The following is an 18,747-nucleotide window of genomic DNA, read 5'->3' as shown; positions in this document are numbered from 1 at the left end:
TGGGATTTTGATGGGGTTGCATTGAATCTGTAGATTGCTTTTGGTAGGATGGCCATTTTTACTATATTAATCCTACTGATCCATGAGCATGGGGGAATCTTTCCATCTCCTGATATCTTCTTCAGTTTCTTTCTTCAATGACTTGAAGTTTTTATCATAATAAGTCTTTCATTTGCTTGGTTAGTTACCTCAAGATATTTTATATTATTTGAGGTTATTTTGAAAGGTGTTGTTTCCCTGATTTCCTTCTCATTCCATTTGTCATTTATATATGGAGGGCTACTGATTTTTGTGAGTTAATTTTTGTATCCAGCTACTTTGCTAAAAGTGTTTATCAGCTATAGGAGTTCCCCAGTGGACTTTCTAGGGTCACTTATGTACAAATAAAGATATCTTAATTTCTTCCTTTATAATTTGTATGTCTTTGATCTTCTTCTTTGATCTTTGTCTTATTGCTCTAGCTAGGACTTGAATAGACATAGACCGGTTATTGTCTTGTTCCTGATTTTAGTGGAATTGCTTTGAGTTTCTCTCAATTTAAGTTGATATTAGCTATAGACTTGCTGTAAATTGTGGAGGCATTTTCTTAACTGAGATTCTCTGCTTCCAGGTGACTTTAGCTTGAGTCAGTTGACACAAAACTAGCCAGCACAGAGGTCATTGATAAAACAGCTCTGTGTACCACCAGCATGGTGCTAGTCCTCTAGGGACACTAGCTTATAACCAAAGCCATCCCACATGGATGGCAGAGTCTGCCAGAGGGAAATGTGTGCCACATTCCATAGTTTGTAGGTGGAGCTGGGACAGGAGCTGGCAGCACACAAAGATCATTGTGTCGCCACATAGCACTCGGCCTTTTGGGTCTCCAGAGCTGGATGCAGACTTCCAGGTCCCACAGCACTTGTGGAGCACCAGCTGTGTGCTGAGGAAGCCATTTCCCAACCTCCTCTCTCCTTACTTTCTCTTCTCTTGGCCTCCCCTGCAAGCCTGCCATCTTTTCTACTGTGTTAACTTCAGGTGACACAGAGCTGAGCCTTCCTGGCTCCCAGGAGCCTGTGGTAATTTCTGACTAGGTCCCCACTGAGGAGGAGCTGTGGAGAGGGCCAAGACCAGGTCCTGGCACCTCATGAGGTGTGGGGAGAGTTCATAGTAGTCGAGTAGACATGCTCTGGAGTTTATCCCTAGGCATGACGCTCATTTTGTAGATAAGGCGTCACCAGGGCCAGGCTGGAAAGGCCACTGTCCCCAGGCTTAGTTATCGGTAGGACACAGCCTCCACCTCAGCTCTCTCAGCCCCTGTATCTCTGGAATGTAGAGTTAAGGTCATGAGTCCTGTGTGCTCACAGAGCAATTGTTCCTTGTGGTCCAAATGCTGTCTGGACTGTGCTTTACAATAACAGATGCAAACCAGATATTTCCAGTTAATTGGCAGTGCTGGACAGCGTGGGAATCTGTGTCCATTCTGAGGCAGAGTTGGAGATTAGTAACTCTGGAGACATTGTGGTTTTCACGTCCCATCCTTCCGATTGGGGTCATGTGGGCTTGGGAGAAGTGATTGAGAGGAGCCAAAAATTAGAGTGGTGTTCTGTGACCTCCAGAGCCCCCAGGCCCCAGAGACCTGGAACCCAAAGTGACTTTGGAGCTAAGGTTGAAAGAAGTCACACCTCAAACAGTGAAAAGGTAACAGAACATTTACTGAGCACCAACTGCGTGTGAGGCTCTGTGAGGGGCACAGAGACCACCACAGGTACCACCCTCCTTCATAAAGCCTCCTCAGGTCCACGGAGAAAGCGCCCAATCTGCACACAATGAAGGGGTGTTATGCAGTGGGCTGTGCAGGATCCTGCTCTCAGTGCACCCCACATACATAACAGATGGCGCCTTACTAGGTGGCAACTGTGAATACAGGTCTGGAGGAGAACCAGACGGGCAAAGGGGATCACAGGAATTGGCTGTTCCCCAGCCTCCCTAGATATGTGGAGACCCAGAGGGCTCCGCAAAGGGAGAAGCCTCAGAGCTGAGCCTCCATGCTTAAGAAGTCACTGAATCGAGTTGAGAGAGGTGGCAGGGTGGGTAGTGAGGTGAGAGAAACTTCTAGAAGAATGTGAACAGATACGTAAGAAGTGGGTGGAATTCAAAAGGCTGGAAAAGACATTTGTGGGAAGACTTTGGTGTGAAAGGGTGTTTTTATTTGTTTGTTTTGTTTTGTTTTGCTGTGTAATCTCCTACCCCAGTCTTGGTGGTAGTGATTTTCCATTAGTCCTGGGTCAGGAGCTTGCATAGGGCTAGGCTCAGTGGCTCTTCTGTGTCATGTCAGCCCGAGTCAGTCACATACCCACTTAGCTCTATTTTGTGCTTGACAGGAAGGTACAAATTCATGTGGGCCATAGCCCTGGAGTCTTGGTGATCCTCCATGTGGCCCCTTTCCCTGTGTGTCCAGGCGGTTTCCTCATACCCAGCTACTCTTTAGTAATCTGACTTCCAAACGTGGCGGCTGGTTTAGAGAGGGGAAGCAAAGCCTCCGTCTCTTGCAGGTGGGGACTAGCATTAGCTAGGCATCACTTCCGCCACACTCATTCTGCTGGTCGCATGCAGCAAACCAGCCCTCGAAGGGTAACACATCTGTCATACTGGGAGCAAGGAGTTCTGATGATGAGTCACTTCTCCCACAGTGAGTACCCGCCCAGAGGAGGGGCTGAGGACCTGTATTTAGACCATAACCTGGTTGTAGGTCAGCAATATAAATATAAAATCAAAATATAAAACTCATGTTTCTTCCCAGCCTGTTTGCTCACAGATCATATTCTTTTTTTTCTCCCCCCCCCCTCGAGACAGGGTTTCTCTGTAGCTTTGGAGCCTGTCCTGGACTAGCTCCGTAGATCAGGCTGGCCTCGGACTCACACAGATCCACCTGAGTGCTGGGATTACAGGCGTGCGCCACCACTGCCCGGCTCAGATCATATTCTTGTGTGACTCCAGGGAATGGGCTGCATTACCCAGCAGCTCTCAGTTGGGTCTTGTCTGTATCCCATCAAAGCAGGTGCTCTTGTCTGGGGCTTAGGAGGGATTTGGAAGAGTGTATGCAAAATGTATATATGTGTGTGTTCACACACACACACACACACACACACACACACACACACACACGTGAGAGAATATCCTGAGACTCTGATGGGTATCCAACTTCTGAAGGAAGAACAACCATATTATAATAATAATAATAATAATAATAATAATAATAATAACCATTATTATCATTTAGACAGGGCTCAATCTAGAGACTCCCCTGCCTCCTGAGTATTGGGATTGCAGTCTAACCATTGTGGTGCTTTGTTACTCTTGCCTTCATCTCTCCTGACTCCTTCCATTCATTCACTCACTCATTCATTCATTCATTCATTCATTCATTCATCCAATCAGTCTCTTACCTGTATCCCAGGCTGTCCTAATCATCCTGAGTTCTTAAAGTCACAGGTGTGTATTGCCAGACCTGATTCAGTAGTTTATTTAGCAGATCTCTAAGTCATGTCCTGTCTAGGCCAACATAGATCTGACACTCTAGAGTCTAGAGGAAAAAACAAGGACCAGCCATGTTAGTGAAGGTCCGACTTTAGTTAGCAATCAGTACCTTGAGGAAAGATGAAATATAGATCGATAATGGGAGGCAGAAATTTGTTTTAGCTGCACGGTTAGGGAGGGCGGCACCATGGAGATGACATCTGAGATATAAATAGATTGAGGACATAAAAACTGTAGCAGTCTGTGCAGGAAAATGGTCGGACAGACAGAACAGTGTGACTCTGGGATGCCCTGGGACAGGGGTGGATTTGTTCTTCTGAAAAACTAAGTTTGGCCAAGTGTATCGGCAAAAGGCAGAAAGTGAGAGGCTGCGTGGTAAAGGGGGGGGGTGTCCCAATTATATAGCTGTGATCAGGGATCTTGACCTGAAGTAGTATAGAAACAGCTGGGAGACCTTGGTTCTCTCCCAGGCCTGAAGTCCCAGCCTATCTATACTGAAGCTTTGTGACTTTGGGTAGATGTTTGCGCCCTCAACACTCACCTTCTTTCTTTATCTTCATGTTAGAAATAAGTGATAATGAGGCTTTGTGAGTATTAGGGTGAGCATTTGGTGATCAGTGAACATCCCCACCCCGTTCTAAATCACTCTCAACTCAATGTGTGTAGAATCTGCTCCTGGCTGAGCCTGTCTCTCCTTTTCATCCTGCAATGTGCACACCCTCCCTCCCCCCAACCCTCCTGCCATCACCTGGAGGAGAGTAGAGCCTTGGATGGTGGGTCAGTCCCTTCCAGAGAGCTGCAGGTGATGTTTCTCTTTCCCTTCTTTTCCACATTAGAGGACAAATGGAGAATGCAGAGCCTAGAAATCTCCCTGCAGAACCCACAGAATCACGTCCTAAGACCCTTGTTGACTGCAAGCTTGTTCCTTCTGAACACATGGGGAATTTTTCAAGCCCTTGGTTCTCTGTGCACCAAGACCCCGTGTTCCTGGGTCTCATTTTCCCACATGGGTGGCATGGCTGGGTCCTCAAACCACCTCTCACCTACCCTTGCCTTCTTCCCTCAAGTCATTCACTCCATCCTCCTCAAGCTGTGGCTAGTCACCTGCATCCCTTTGAACAGATGAATGTTTGGTGCCGAGTGCCAATCCTCCCAGCTAAGCATGAAGGGCAGAGTCTGCCTTCCTGCCAGGGACCGAGGATAACCCTAGTCTATACCGTGACTGTCAACAGAGACTGGGTTTGCAGGATCACCCAGGCTTTTGCTGAGGATGAACCTTACAGGAACCAAGGTTTCCCCTCTCACTTGTGAGAAGGGGGAGGTGCTGGCGCTGAGGAAGGGAGATGCTGCTGTGGACAGGGAAGTCTCTTGTCATATGTCTCTCTTGTCACGCTTCCAAGAAGGGACAGCCCTGCCGAGATACAACCACAGACACCCTTTCAACATCCTGTGGTGAGAACATGTGGGTTCTCATTTTGTAGCTCCTGGTCTGGCCCCCAGGGAATCCCTCCTCTTGGAATTCTGTTACGCTACAGACTTAAGGATCCTTTTTTTTTTTTTTTTTTTTTTTTTTTTTTTTTTTTTTATCAAGTTCTCTATGGTAAGCTGTAACAATGAAAAAGCTCAGACTGTTGAAATACTGACCCATAAAGTCTGGCTGCGGCTGGTGGCCTGCCAATAGTACCCTTGCTTTTGCCTTGGGCTTAAAATCCGCTGAGTTTAAGGGCAGCTTGAGTCCAAGGCACAGTGATGGACTATCAGAATTCTGTGAACTCACATAAAATGAATATGTAAGTCAGGCAGTGAAAACTCACAGGCCGTTCTTCCCCGGGGGCATCTGGTTTTTGTTACACCCCATTTGCTGTAAATAGCAGCTTTTATGCATCAAACATTTGAATCTTGGGTCTGGAGAGATGGCTCAGCAATTAAAAGCAGGCACGGCTCTTCCAGAGGACTGAGTTCAGTTCCACGAACCTGCACTGGGGAGGAGCTCCTGGCCTTCTTGACTCCACACCTCTGGCCTTCTCAGGGATCCCGATTCACATGCTCGCACGTGCACATAAACACACACACACACACACACACACACACACACACACACACACACACACGATTTAAACAGTAGTCATGCTAAAACAACACCACAATTCTGAATTTGAACAGAGGTGTTCTGAACCAGAGTCTTCCACATGGCCATGTGGGTGAGCCCTGTGTAACTCCCGAAGACATGGATCACACGAGATTCCCACTCAGCAAGGGTGAAGTGAGCACTGGGAATTGGTTGTTAAAACGAAAAGTCACTTCCAGCTGGGTTCTCGAAGTGAAGGGAAGTCACATCTCATGTTGCAGGGCAGAGAGAGGTGCAATCACACAGGGCAAGGGGTGCTCAGATGGAGGTGGGGCAGACACCATACCACTAACACAAAGTCAGCCATGTGAGGGAGCCTGCTAACAGGCTCCGCTGTCTTCCAGCTTTTGACTGTTTTATTTTGACCTGTTTGTGGGGCTGAGGAGAGAACCTGCGGCCTTTGTGCGTGCTCAGCAAGCACTGTACCATAGAGCCACATCCACAGCCAACGCCAGCCACTGATGTGTCTCCCTTCACAGCATATTCATGTAAATGTTAGAGTTAACCATGAATTTACCTTTCACAAACTTCCAGGGAGGCCCCACCTCTGCTCTCCTCACCCACTCTGCCGTGGGATGGACTGCTGGAACACAAAGGTGTTCTGATGTCACCGCAGAGAGTAACAGGAGACATGGCTATTGATGTCACCGAAGACAGTAACATGTGTGTCACCGATGCTGATGTCACCGCAGATAGTAATGTGTGATACAGATGTTGATGTCCCTGCAGGTGGTCATGTGTGTTACAGATGCTGATGTCACTGCAGATAGTAATGTGTGATACAGATGCTGATGTCACCACAGGTAGTAACACGTGACACAGCTGTACTGGATTCCTGTTTCCACTGGTTTGGACCAAGCAGAAATTCCATCTTGTACCCATTTTGCCCTCTGTGGGTTCCAGTGTCTTCACTTCTGACTCTTCTCTTGAAGGTCGCTGTAGTGTCTGCCCTCTGTGAGGTAACTCAGAACCGTCTCTTTCCATTCTAACCCAAACCGGAAACCTGAGTGAGTGGTATGGTCAGAGCTAGTGTGCCCCGCCCCCCCCCCCACACTGTCAAGAGAATAGTTGAGACCATGGGATAGTTGCCTATGAGATCTCAGCAGGCCTTTCACATGCCATCTCCTGTCTGGCGGTTTCACCTTCCTGCAAGGAGGGATGGTCATCTGTGCTCTGCAGCTCTGGGTCCCATGTTTCCCAGCTAAAGCAGTTCTAGAGGCTGTAGCGGTAGAGGCCTCCCCAGGGCTGTAGTGGTAGAAGTTTCCCCAGGACTCGGGCTCTGTTGTCTGGGGAGCATCTCATGTTCATCACTTAGCAGTCTGTAGTGCCATAGTTTGATGCATTTGTTTTACATTTTATTTTAAAATTTTAATTAAAACGAGGGGGGAGGAAGGAGGAAGAGAGCACGCATGTGCCCCAGCACTCGTGCGGAGGTCAGAGGGCAGCTTTCAGGAGTGGTTCTCTCTTCTCTCGTTGCTGAAGCGGGGTCTCTCCTTTCTTCCATGCTGTATGCTCCAGGCTAGCTGGTCCTCCAGCTTCCAGGAAATTCCGTTTCTGCCTCTCCTTCTGCTGTAGGAGTTCTGGGATGCTATGGCATCTGTCTTTTAAAATGTGGTTTCCAAGGCTGGAACTCAGGTTGCCATGCTTGGATAGCACACACTTTTACTCACTGGGCCACCCTGCTGGTCCTTGGTCATTTTTGTTTTTAAGACAGTGTCTTGCTATGTACCCCTTATTGGCCAGACATTTTCCTCTGGAGCCCAGGTTAGCCTTGAACTCGCTGCAATCCTCCTGCCTCAGACTTCCAAGTGCCGAGCATAGAGGGTCTATGCAGTACATCTAGATGGTGAGATTTTTAAAGCTTGAAATCTCATTGAGTAGATTCTCCAGCTCCAGTACATCCTCTGTCAGGCAGGTCCAATCATGACCCACAGGCTATATGTAGTTGGCCAAAAATAGCTGTAAATGTGGCCCAAAACATAACCATAAACTTAAAACATGACTTTTATGTGTGTGATTTTTATATGTGGTGCATGTACATGCGCATGTACGCATGTGTATGAAGGTCAGAGGTCAAGCTCGGTGTCTTCCTCAGTCACTCTCAACCTTTTATTTTTTTTTTAAGGTGTGTGTGTACGCACGCATGCACGCACACACACCAATGAGTGCAGATGCCCACAGAAGTTAGAAGCATGAGGTTTCTGGGGCTGGAGACACAGGTAGTTGTGACTCCTAACATAGGTGCTAGAAACAGAATGTCTTTTGCATGGGCATCCTGTGCTCTTAAAGTAGAGGCCGTGGTGGTTATTTTTTGAGACACAAGTCTCTCGCTGAGCCTGGAACTCAGTCTCTCAAGTTGCTAACAAGCTCCGGGGATCTGAGTGTCTCTGCCTCCCTCTCAAAGCACCAGGGTTACATGTGTGCCCCTGCACCTGGCTCCTTTGCATGGGTGGGTGCTGGGGTCTGAACTCAGGTCCTCATGCTTGCATGGCAGGCATTTTACTGAATGAGTCATCTCTCCCTTTCAGTTCTTGAGCAAATGGTTGGATAAACCTGCTGGACACAGGGACACCAGATAACAGCACTTGACATTCACGCAGTGTGCTATGGTCAGCACCTGTCTGGTAGGTGTCTGGATTCTGCCTGGATGAGAGAGGGGGTGCTGCAGAGTCTGAGGCTGAGAACTAGGGAGACGATGCTGGCTTCCCACAGCCAGACCTGCAAGGCAGACCCAACAGTAACAGTGAGGGTCACCTTCTCAGTCTTTCTGTGACTACACACTACCCAGTGGCCAGGTACATAGCTGCTCCCTGCCTCTGCCAGGAGCTCAGCCCCTCTATCGCGGGGTACTGAGGCAGCAGAGGACTCCTATGGATACATGGTGTCAGCTCAGCTGAAGACACCATCATATCACTGCAGCCTCCCGAGGAATGTCTTGTCTTAGTAAAACTGACATTGGCTTCTAATCCGTGGTCCCCATGCCCCTTATTTTGAGACAGTCTTACTAGCTCTGGTGAGGAATTCACTTTCTGGATGAGAAATGTGTGCGTTCAGGAGTTCTCTTTCTAGATTGGAGAGTGCTGCTAAGCCTTTGCTAGGACTTGGTAATAAAAATCTGTGGAATAACCATGTGATATTGGGTGGAGTCCAAGCTGGATCAGAACCAGCTTTTCATTGTTATCTCCCTATGAGGTGGTGGCAGTTTCCCAGCATGCAGCTCTGCTCACCCCTAGAGAGATGAATTGGAGGCTCTTTACTCAGACAGTATTTTGGTTCCTGCTTTCAATGTCTTCCACTTGTTATGGGGAGTCTGCTATTGAGACACACGAATTAAAAAGAGCCATCATGGTCCTGTGTGCCTGAATTGCTCAAGTACGACCCTAGAATGGCAGTGATTTGGGGGTAACAGGGTTCCTGGGTGAATTGTACCATCATACTCCGAGAACCTCTGTCTCGGTGTCACATGCTAGGTCCTTGGGACCAAAGAAAATGAAGATCGCGTGCCCCCACCTATCCGGCTGTAGATGGGAGACAGACAAAATCAAAAGGGCCCGAATTGCTTCTTTAGAAAGAAGATTGCTCAAGCCCCCAGGGAAATCTTCAGGGCTCCACAGAGGTGGTGTATGATGAGACTTCAGGGGTCGGTGCTGAAGAGGTGGTTTTAGGGGGCCCAGGGAGGCTCAAGTGTAGTTTGGGTTTATGGGCAGTAGAAAACAGTGGCGTTTTCATTAGTGTGTATGTACCGTACAGAATGTTTCATGATGTTTTCATGAGTGCACACTGCACTTGGATCTTTCATCTCCCTACCCTCCATTCCCTCCTCCCCTTCTCTATTGATTTCAACTTTTTAGGTTTCTTTGTACACATATTCATGTGTGTAGGTGGGTGTGCATGTGCAGGCTAGAAGTCAAGGCCAAACGTCTATTACTTTCTACCTTCCTTAAAAAGACTATTTTTGAGTGTTTGCCTGCAAGTATGTCAGTGCCCCACATATATGCACGCAGAGCCAAAGGGTGTTAAATCCCCTGGGAATGGACTTACTCACACTTGTAAGCTGCCATGTGGATGCTGGGAATTAAACTTGGGTCCTCTACAAGAGTAGCCAGTGCTTTTAACTGCTGAAAAAAAAAAATCTCTCCAGCCCCAAGATTTTTGTGTGAGTGTTCACCTACATATGTGTGCATGCGTCACGTGTGTGAGTGCCTGTGAAACTGGCACTTCACATGGGTGCTCCGGTTCTCATGGTTGCCTGGCAAGCACGTTGCCCACAAAGCCATCTCCCTAGGACTCTGTGTCTTTAAGAAACCCACCTCTTCCATTTGTTACCCTTCTTCCAAAATCATCTCTCTACTGCTTTCCCATTCTATTTATTTGTTTTTGAGACAGAGTCTAAGCGATCCAGAGCTTGATCTGTAGCCCAGGCTGGCCTTGAACTCTCCTCCAACTCACTGGGCTCCTCCTGCCTCTTGAGTGCTGGATGAAAGGCATGCACCACCATCATTAGCTCAAGACCTTTTAGAAAAAAGTCTATATTCACAAGGGGCTGGGAGAAGGCTCAGAAGTGCCAAGCAGTTCACATCAATGTCACATGGGTGTGGAGGCCTGCCTGAAATTCTAGCCTCAGAAGACAGTCAGGGCATCCTCAGAGCAAGCTGGCTAGAAATACTAGCTGTATCAGTGAGCTCTAGGTTTGATTAAGAGAGCATGTTCCAATGAATAATGGGGAGCCCTAAGAATGGTTCTCACATCAATGACATGAACCTCTGGCCTCTACCTCCACACATGTGCACTGCACATATAAAAATCATGCATACATGCACAGAACATATAGGAAAAATGAAAACAGATTTCAGATATGTGAGGAAACATGCCATCTTCTCAACTCCCAACGGCCCTCAACACAATTTTCTATATTATAAGATATATTCAGGCACTTTTCAGTCTCATGTTTAAAATATCAGCAAGTCTTCTCTGTGAACTTTCCTGCTTCCTCATACACCTGGATTTTTTTTTTTCCCTTTTTTTGAGACAGGGTTTCTCTGTGTAGTTTTGGAGCCTGTCCTGGATCTTGCTCTGTAGACCAGGCTGGCCTTGAACTCCCAGAGATCTGCCCGAGTGCTGGTTTTAAAGATGTGCACCACCACTGCCTGGCTTTTTTTTTTTTTTTTTTTTTTAAGGTTTATTTATTATGCATACACTATTCTGCCTGCATATATGCCTGCAAGTCAGAAGAGGGCACCAAATTTCATTACAGATGGTTGCGAGCCACCATGTGGGTGACTGGGAATTGAACCCAGGACCTCTGGAAGAACAGCCAGTGCTCTTAACCTCTGAGCCATCTCTCCAGCCCTTACACCTGGATTTCTCTCTCTGATGTCTCTCACCATTGTCCTGTGCAAGACCCTCAATTCTTTCATGGTTTCCTCCCATGCCCCTGTAGCTTTTAAAGAAAGAACGCTTTTAAGTTTTTAATTTTTTTTTTCCCTGAGGGGTTCCTGTTGTGCTGCCTGGCCTAGAACTTATCCCCCTGCTCAGCTCCTGAACGAGGCCAGGACAGTCACACACCTGCTTACTGCCTGCATCTCTAGTGGGATATCCTGTTGTCCTCCTTGGCAGAACTGAAATGGTGGTTACTCAGATCATTCTGTGGAGCTTGTTCTCTCATGAAAACTGGTCAGAGAAGGCTGAGGAGTAACTTTTTGGGGGTGCCCAGGAAACCTGCTCTTGAGAGGAAGATGTATGTACAAAATGTACAACATACATTTTGTCATTGTAACTGTCCAGCTCTAGGTGCTGGGGCACAGCAGGCACCAGAGGCAGGCAGACTTTACATTTGCAAGTGGTATGTGTTCAGATGCTCTGTGAGCACGTAGCAAGGGCTTGTTGGAATTCTAGTTCCAGGAATGTATTCTTGGCTGCATCATTGTGGTGGCCACCGCAGAGAGACATGAAGCAGGAGGGTCCCCTCTTGGGAAGTCCCTCACTGGTAATCTGAAAGTGTGGGGAAGTGGTGGTGATTCTGCTTTCAGGCCAATGCCAACTACAGGGGCAGCCAAGGTTCCTGACATCTGCCTGGGTAGCCTCTTGGGAGCCAGCAGTGAGGCCACCAGCCTTGACGTTGAGGCTGGCTTGCTTTAGAGACTGTGGTAGCCAATGGCATCGGATCCTGGTGGTAATGTGAATGAAAAGATATGGGGTACTGGAGCTGGGATCAGGCTGTTGCAGAGCGTCGTCATCTACACGAAGCCCCAGCTCTTCCCAGCTCTCCCTGGCTTATCGGAGGCAGTGTGACTCTAGTTCCTTCAGGAGATACCAGGCAAATGACCTGAAACTGTGGCATCCTTTACATCCTGTTGTGGACAATGCCTCAGCTAAACAGGCGTTTGTAGCTGATCAAGAGTTACGCCATGGAGGCCTCACACTGGGGACCTGGAGACATTTTAACATTGTTTTTCTTTCTCACTGTTTAGCAGAAGAACCCTCAGAATTACCCCAGCCACCCTCTGGGAAGACCCCACTAGAACCCACCAGACCTTCAGAGGCGGCCCCCACTGAACCACCCCACCTGACCCCACCACCAGAGGACTCTGCCAGACCACCACAGACAGGCCAGCGGCCAATATTGCCCCAGAGGCCCCTGAAGCCGCCACCTTTGCCTGCCTGGCCTGGCCGCCCAGGGCTGCCCTACTTGCCTGGCTCTAGTGGGGTCATCATGGAGACTGGAGAAGCTGGGCCGCCAGGAAGGATGGTCATGTCCGGAAGGGGCCTGCCCCAGGGAGTGGATGGACAGATGGGGCAGGGGCCCATTCCTAGCTCGGAAGGCTATGCAGGTGCACCAGGTAAGTCCACCCTTGAGAGGGCACAGGAGGGCAGACTGTTCTAGCCTAAGCCTGTTGTCGGATGCTGTGGGTCTAGAGTTCTATTTCTAGGGGACAAAGGTCAGCAAGGTAGCTTCTAAGGGCACTCCAGTTTGGAAGAAACAATGTTGTAACGGCCCTGGGTGAGAGTAATGATGCTAACAGTCAGAACTAAAGCCATCTCACGCACAGCCCTCCCAGCAGCCCTCCAAGGCCAGTATGGGGGTTTGGTTCCCTGTGTCTGGGACATGGATGTCAACAAGCATGCCTGCTGGGGACAATGCATAGTCCCTTTCCAGGCAGATGAGGTTTCACAGCCTTCAGGAGCACCCAGTCATTGGCAGGGCAGGGGTTAACTCCTCCCAGAGATCTGATACATCAATAAACTGGTTCAGGACCAGGACTGTCAGTGGGAGGAGACACTTGCTCTTGGCCATCACAGTGGCTTTCCCTAAAACGAGTCAATCTTCTGTTCCCGTTTCATGGATGCTTGTGCACACCTCTAATGCCACATGGTGCTGGGGGAAGGAAGGTGCATGAGTCTGTGGGCGGACTCTCCTTGCCCAGCTGCTTGAACTTCTGTCTAAGCACAAGGTGGCAGGTGAAGAAGCCATCTCTCAGCTTGTGTTCTTGCTCTGTTTCTTTAGTGACAGAGGGAGTTTTGTAAAATACCTGTTCAGGATCTGACACCCCACTCTTGTTTTTCAGGCTACCCCAAGTCACCTCCTGTAGTCACCCCAGGTATGTCTACTCACCATCCTGAACAGAATTGTTCCCCTGGGTGGTCTCTGCCCTGTACTTCCTGCCTCTTCCCTCTGGGCTGTGGGCACGGGTGGTGCCTGGAGCCTAGCCCTTCCACACCCAACAGCCCTGAGGTCCTGGCCTCTATGGACTGAAAACCCTGGAGAGGCTCAGAGGCAGGGATTTTCCTCCTACACCTTCTCTGTTCATGTTTTCCAAAGGGTGTGCTGGGCCCTGTGTGGTCCTGATGAGCTTTCTCAGCTTTATTGGATCACAAGCAGCTCCCTAGTTGATGCTCTTGATGTACCGAGCCCCTGATGCAGCACCCAACAGTCTCACCTACAACTGCATTCCTTCTTACACACATACCCAGCTTCCTGTGTACTCCTCTAGATACACAATCCCCTTGGGGCTTTCATACCAAGTGTCCACATGTCTCTTACACCTGTCCGATTCCCCAGTTTCTCTGTACTAGCCGCTGGTCTGGGAAGGGGAGCCTCTAGACTTTCTGCAGGAGGCATAGCTTGTAACCCGGTCTACATCAACTTTCAGAAGACAGGCCAGTCCATGTGCTCTTGCCTCTCTCTGCCCTAGGGGTGCCACTGCCTGCTCTGGTGTCCTTTTCAGCTGGTCTTACCCAGAAGCCGTTCCCCAACGATGGAGGTGTCGTCCTCTTTAATAAGGTGCTGGTAAACGATGGGGATGTATACAACCCCAACACTGGTGAGTGAACTGTGATTCTGTCTTGCTCCATCCAAATGCAGGTACCTGCCCCCACCCCTTGTGCTGGCCCTCTGAAGCTGGGGAGAACATATGCTGCTCTATCACCAAACCTCCAACTCCTGGGCTGCAGGTGTGGGAGGGAGCCCATGGCCTCACCACACTGGCCATCAAGCACGGTTTATCTGTTAATCATCAGAGGCAGAGACTCCCTTCAGAATCTTGTGTTTATGATGAGGCAAGAAAAAGGCTCTGCTCTCTCCAGAAGGGGCCTCACACACTGAGCCAGAACTAAACTGTGGACTTTGGAGAGTATCTGCAGCCCTGTGAAGAGTGTGGTGGAACCTGCTATAAGCTGGGACAACATGGCCTTCTTTCCCTTCTTCCAGTTTGCTCTAGGCCACCCCCACCCCCACCCCCATAGGCTGGCACAGACCCCTTCCTGACAGCAAGACATGGAGCTCTCCTGCCACTCAAAGGCAACAATTCCTTCCTACGCCCATCACTGGCCACCCAGGATGATTTGGTCTGGACCATGGGGCGCCATCTCCTTGCCTTTAGCAGTTGCTGGTGCTGTTTATGTAGACAGGGTCTTCATTATCTTCCTGGTAATTTTTACCCACTCTCTCCCCAATTCCCTGCCTGGTTACCATCTGGCTAAGTCACGCTGGTTCTGAAGTATCAGTTGTGTCAAAGTCACTGGCAGACCTCAGGGAAAGAATTTAGGTATCCAGACTGGAGCAAAACGTAGCAATCTTTCTAATCTATGCTTAGAGGCTTTGTGCCAGAGTTGGGGGTTTGAGAATGAGGGGACCCTTTCACCTCTAGCTGCGTTGGTTGTGGGGTCACTTGTCCACTCCCATGGGCTGGTGATCTTCACAACAGGCCAACAGTCACCATTTTTTCATTTCTAGAACCAGTCTCATGAGCAGGTCAGTACTATCCAGAAGTTCATGGAATGGTGAGCGAGCCTTGCCTCCATCAGACAGGCAAATAAAAGCGTGGCCCAGAACACTGGGGCCTCATCTGTTCTCAGAGCCAGGCACTTAAAGATTCTAGGAGTTATAAACAGGATACAATTTAATAGTAAGCATGCAAGGGGCAGGGTGACCTCAGGCAGACCCTCCCCGCTTCCTGGGATGGAGGCTGAGTGGTCCACCTCTAGCCACTTCCTTTGCTCCCCAGATCACGTGGGCACTGCATTAGTGGACAGCAGGGCTTCTGGCCCTATCACCTATACTCAAGAGGTTGAACCTTCCAGAGGAGGAGAGTTAGCGTGGCCTCCTAGGGTGGTTCAGTGTCTGCATCTTCTTGACCATCAGCTGTCTCAGGATTGGGTCCAGCAGCCCAGCTTTTGTGTGTATGCAATGAGGAGAAATGCCCCGGGAGACATCCAGGATTTAGGAAGGTGCTTTTTAACATGGCAGGGGCCGGGTCTTGGTCCCAAGTCTTCAGGAAGCACATGCTATTGTACATGGCGGAGCAGGAATGTTGGTGGAATTGGCTGCTTATCCCAGCAGGGTTAAGGCTGCTTTCTGCTTTCTAACCTGCTGCTATGTTTAGGTGAGAAGAATCACATTACTTCAAGCGCTGGGTTATTGGAACTCTTATCTTTTGGATGTTACAAGCTTAAGACAGTGGGCTATAAAATGAGGAACACATTGTCTGCACTCAGGCTCCTCGGCTCATATGGATGTGTTCATTTCATAGCCACACTGGAGTTCATCTTCATACTGAAAAACGGGTGGGGGGGTGGGGGTAGGTGGCACAATCTCCCAAGCAGCCAGCCTTCTACAGGTTTGGTGACTAACCATCCTGATTTGTCCGGGACTTTGGGTGCTAACACCCAGGGGCAGTAAGAGGAAATTTGAAGTGGCCTTGTGTGGCATGGGCGGTGAAGGCACCAACCCTATCAGCTCACCGTCTGCCTGGCTCTTCCTAGGGATCTTCACGGCACCGTACGATGGGCGCTACTTGATCACAGCCACCCTCACCCCCGAGAGAGATGCCTACGTGGAAGCGGTCCTGTCTGTTTCCAATGCCAGTGTTGCCCAACTGCACACAGCTGGGTACAGAAGAGAGTTCCTGGAATACCACCGTCCTCCTGGGGCTGTGCACACCTGTGGAGGACCAGGCGCCTTCCACCTCATTGTGCACTTGAAGGCAGGAGATGGAGTCAACGTGGTGGTGACTGGGGGCAGGTTGGCCCACACAGACTTTGACGAAATGTACTCCACCTTCAGTGGCGTTTTCCTGTATCCTTTCCTTTCCCACCTCTAGGGAAGTCAAGAGGGGAAGGTTGTAAAAACTCCAAAGCTTTATTTAATATATTCAGTTTATGTAACTGGAGCACTGGTCTAGTTTGCTTCACACACTCCACCTGCCCCCAGGATAAAGGTCTTACCTCACGGTAGAGACTGCTACCCCTTAGGAGTTTACAGACAGCCTTGGAAGTGACACATGGTTAATGTGGTCCCCATTTTTCTGGAACTCTAACTGGGCAACGGGAAGGCTTGGCAAGTCCCTCTGGCTGGAAGCTGGCTTCCCCGGGCTAGGCCCATGCGGTGCTACCTGTGGAGGACAAGCTGCTCCCTGGCTGGGCTGGCAGCCGCCGCTGGAGAATCTGTAGTTGGCCTTCACTGGAGAACACTGGAGTGGATGCTTCTCTCTACACTGCACGTAGGAGAATTTCAACACTGAAGTGCTGATGTGGCCTGGCCCCAGAGTTTAATCTGGGCTGTCCCACACTTGGCTTGCTGTCACCGTCTGGGACTCATGTCTGCTCACCTGGACCCTGCTACAAAGGGGGATGTAACAGACATTATTTATGAAGCTTGTTGGGCTCCTTAAATGACATGTACAATGTAAGTGCAAAGATAGGGAGCATCAGTAAAGATGTCAAAATCACTTTATGTTCCTTTTCTTTATCTGATGCCTTATGGGTTAAAAAATAAAAACCTAGAGAACTCTGATGACTGTAAAAAGTAATCTTGTGTAAATTAATCCCAACCTTTAAAATGCTACTTGCCAGCTTCCAGTCTGTACACATTTGGAAGGTCAGGGCCTACCATGGTCCTGCAGCCGAAGAGGGGCTCTGTTAGGGATAGTGATGTGGTTACAGGCTAATGAGACTGACTTCTCACTGCTCCACTGCACAGCTTACTGGCAGGAACAGCACCACCATCTCTGGTTCCTAAGCAACAAGAGGCCCAATAGAAAACGACGGCTGACTGGAAGCTGAGGTCTGAGAGGACAGGCAGATGAGCCTAGGCGGCCTAGCATAATTCGTTCCCAGCAGCCCCCAATGCCCTAGGCACACAGGAGGCATGCAGCTCAGCAGCTTTTGCTAACCAGGTTTGGGAAAAGCTTAGCCAGCACGCGTAGGGAAAGGCAACTCCCCCAGGTCCCTAGTGGAAGGTACAGAGAGGGAAACCCGAGTTTCCATAGCCTTGTCTTGTTCTTAACCCAGTTGGCAGAAGAGGCTAGTGCTATAAAAATACCTTGGGTTTCAAGGGTTGTTGGAAGGCTGGACCTGGACTGCGCATTTTAGAGTTCTCCGTCTCTACAGCTGGGCAGCTGGCTCCAGAGGCTACCAGAGTATCCTTGCCTGCCCTAGCAATGACTCATGGAAAAATCTGAAGCAGCGGTGTTTTTAGGAAAATACAGCTGGTGCACACGCGTGCGTTTGCCTTTCCTCATACTCTTCTTTGAAGACCTTATTCAGTGCCAAAATGGCCAAGTGCTCAGTGGCTGGAAGGCAGCGGCCTGACACAAGATGCACGGCCACTGTGTTCCCCGGAGCGTCAAATACACCTCGGCCCTCCCGTGTGTGACTGGCCTCCTTGACTGGCAAAGGTGCACTTATTCCTCTATATTCACCAGGCAAAGTGGAGTGAGCCCGTGTTCAGTGCAGGCCAAAAGGGAATGAAAAAGCCAGACGCCAGCCCATGCAGGTGACAGGTCAGGACAGCCAGGCCTTGTCTGGGGGAGGAGAGTTTGGAGCAGACCCCTAAGTCAGCACACCCCTCAAGTCATATGCCCCTGAGTCAGGAATAAACTGAATTTAAGTACTTACTCAGGCTCAAGGTTTCAACGACCTATAAAACAGTTTGAGACAGGGTCTTGTTACGTCACTCAGGCTGCACCACAGGGCCACCGTGTTCAGGGGACAACTTCTGAAATCAAGGCGCTGTTGGTTACTGAGAAAAGGGCAGCGCTTAAGGGCATTTTGCCTGACATGGACCACCACCAAACAGGACTGTCTGAATGACTAAAACCTGCTGCTAAACTGAACCTCCAAGGAGGAATGCAAGTCTGTTCGTGGTGGATTTCAGTCATTTCCACATCAGCCTGTGGCCAGCATTTCCAGTGACAACCGTTCTTGCTCCCCACACACTGGCAGCAGGAAGGGAAGTGGACACTTCAAGTCCAGGCCTACAGATCTCCAGAGCGACTGGCCCCTATCCGCTTCCTAAACATCTACCTGTGTTTTCCTTACGCCATCTTGTGACGGGAAGGAGGGTACACGCAGACACGCAGACGACAGGGTTTTCCACCGCACAGAAGGGAGGGCAAACTGGTCCTCTGAGCTCATGAATGGATGCCTTCAACTGTCCTGAGGAAAACCCCATTTCTTTTATAATCAGACTCTTCCTTTCTAGGACAAAGTATACCAGCAAAAGACCTGGGGTTTCTCTCACCCCAGCCTCTCGTCATAAAAGAGCAGCATCAAACACAAAATTTTCATTAAAGGAACTGTGATCCAACAGGTGTAGTATCCAC

The 18,747-nt window shown here is 49.3% G+C and overlaps 1 protein-coding gene across 2 annotated transcripts in view; it reads left to right on the top strand.

Annotated features, from left to right (window-relative positions):
- Positions 1-16,903, top strand: part of Emilin2 (elastin microfibril interfacer 2) — a 58,887-nt gene extending 41,984 nt beyond the window's left edge. For both annotated transcript variants that reach the window (XM_036173828.1, XM_036173829.1), the window contains 4 exons: positions 12,118-12,486; positions 13,213-13,245; positions 13,840-13,968; positions 15,908-16,903. In XM_036173828.1, the coding sequence (XP_036029721.1) occupies positions 12,118-12,486; positions 13,213-13,245; positions 13,840-13,968; positions 15,908-16,245 (869 nt within the window). In that variant the 3' untranslated portion in view covers positions 16,246-16,903. The remainder of the gene's footprint in view (positions 1-12,117; positions 12,487-13,212; positions 13,246-13,839; positions 13,969-15,907) is intronic.
- Positions 16,904-18,747: the final 1,844 nt, after the last annotated feature.

The sequence above is a fragment of the Onychomys torridus genome, chromosome 23 (assembly GCF_903995425.1).
Source record: "Onychomys torridus chromosome 23, mOncTor1.1, whole genome shotgun sequence".
In the NCBI taxonomy this organism is placed as follows: Eukaryota; Metazoa; Chordata; class Mammalia; order Rodentia; family Cricetidae; genus Onychomys; species Onychomys torridus.
This window is presented reverse-complemented; position numbering and strand designations above follow the sequence as displayed.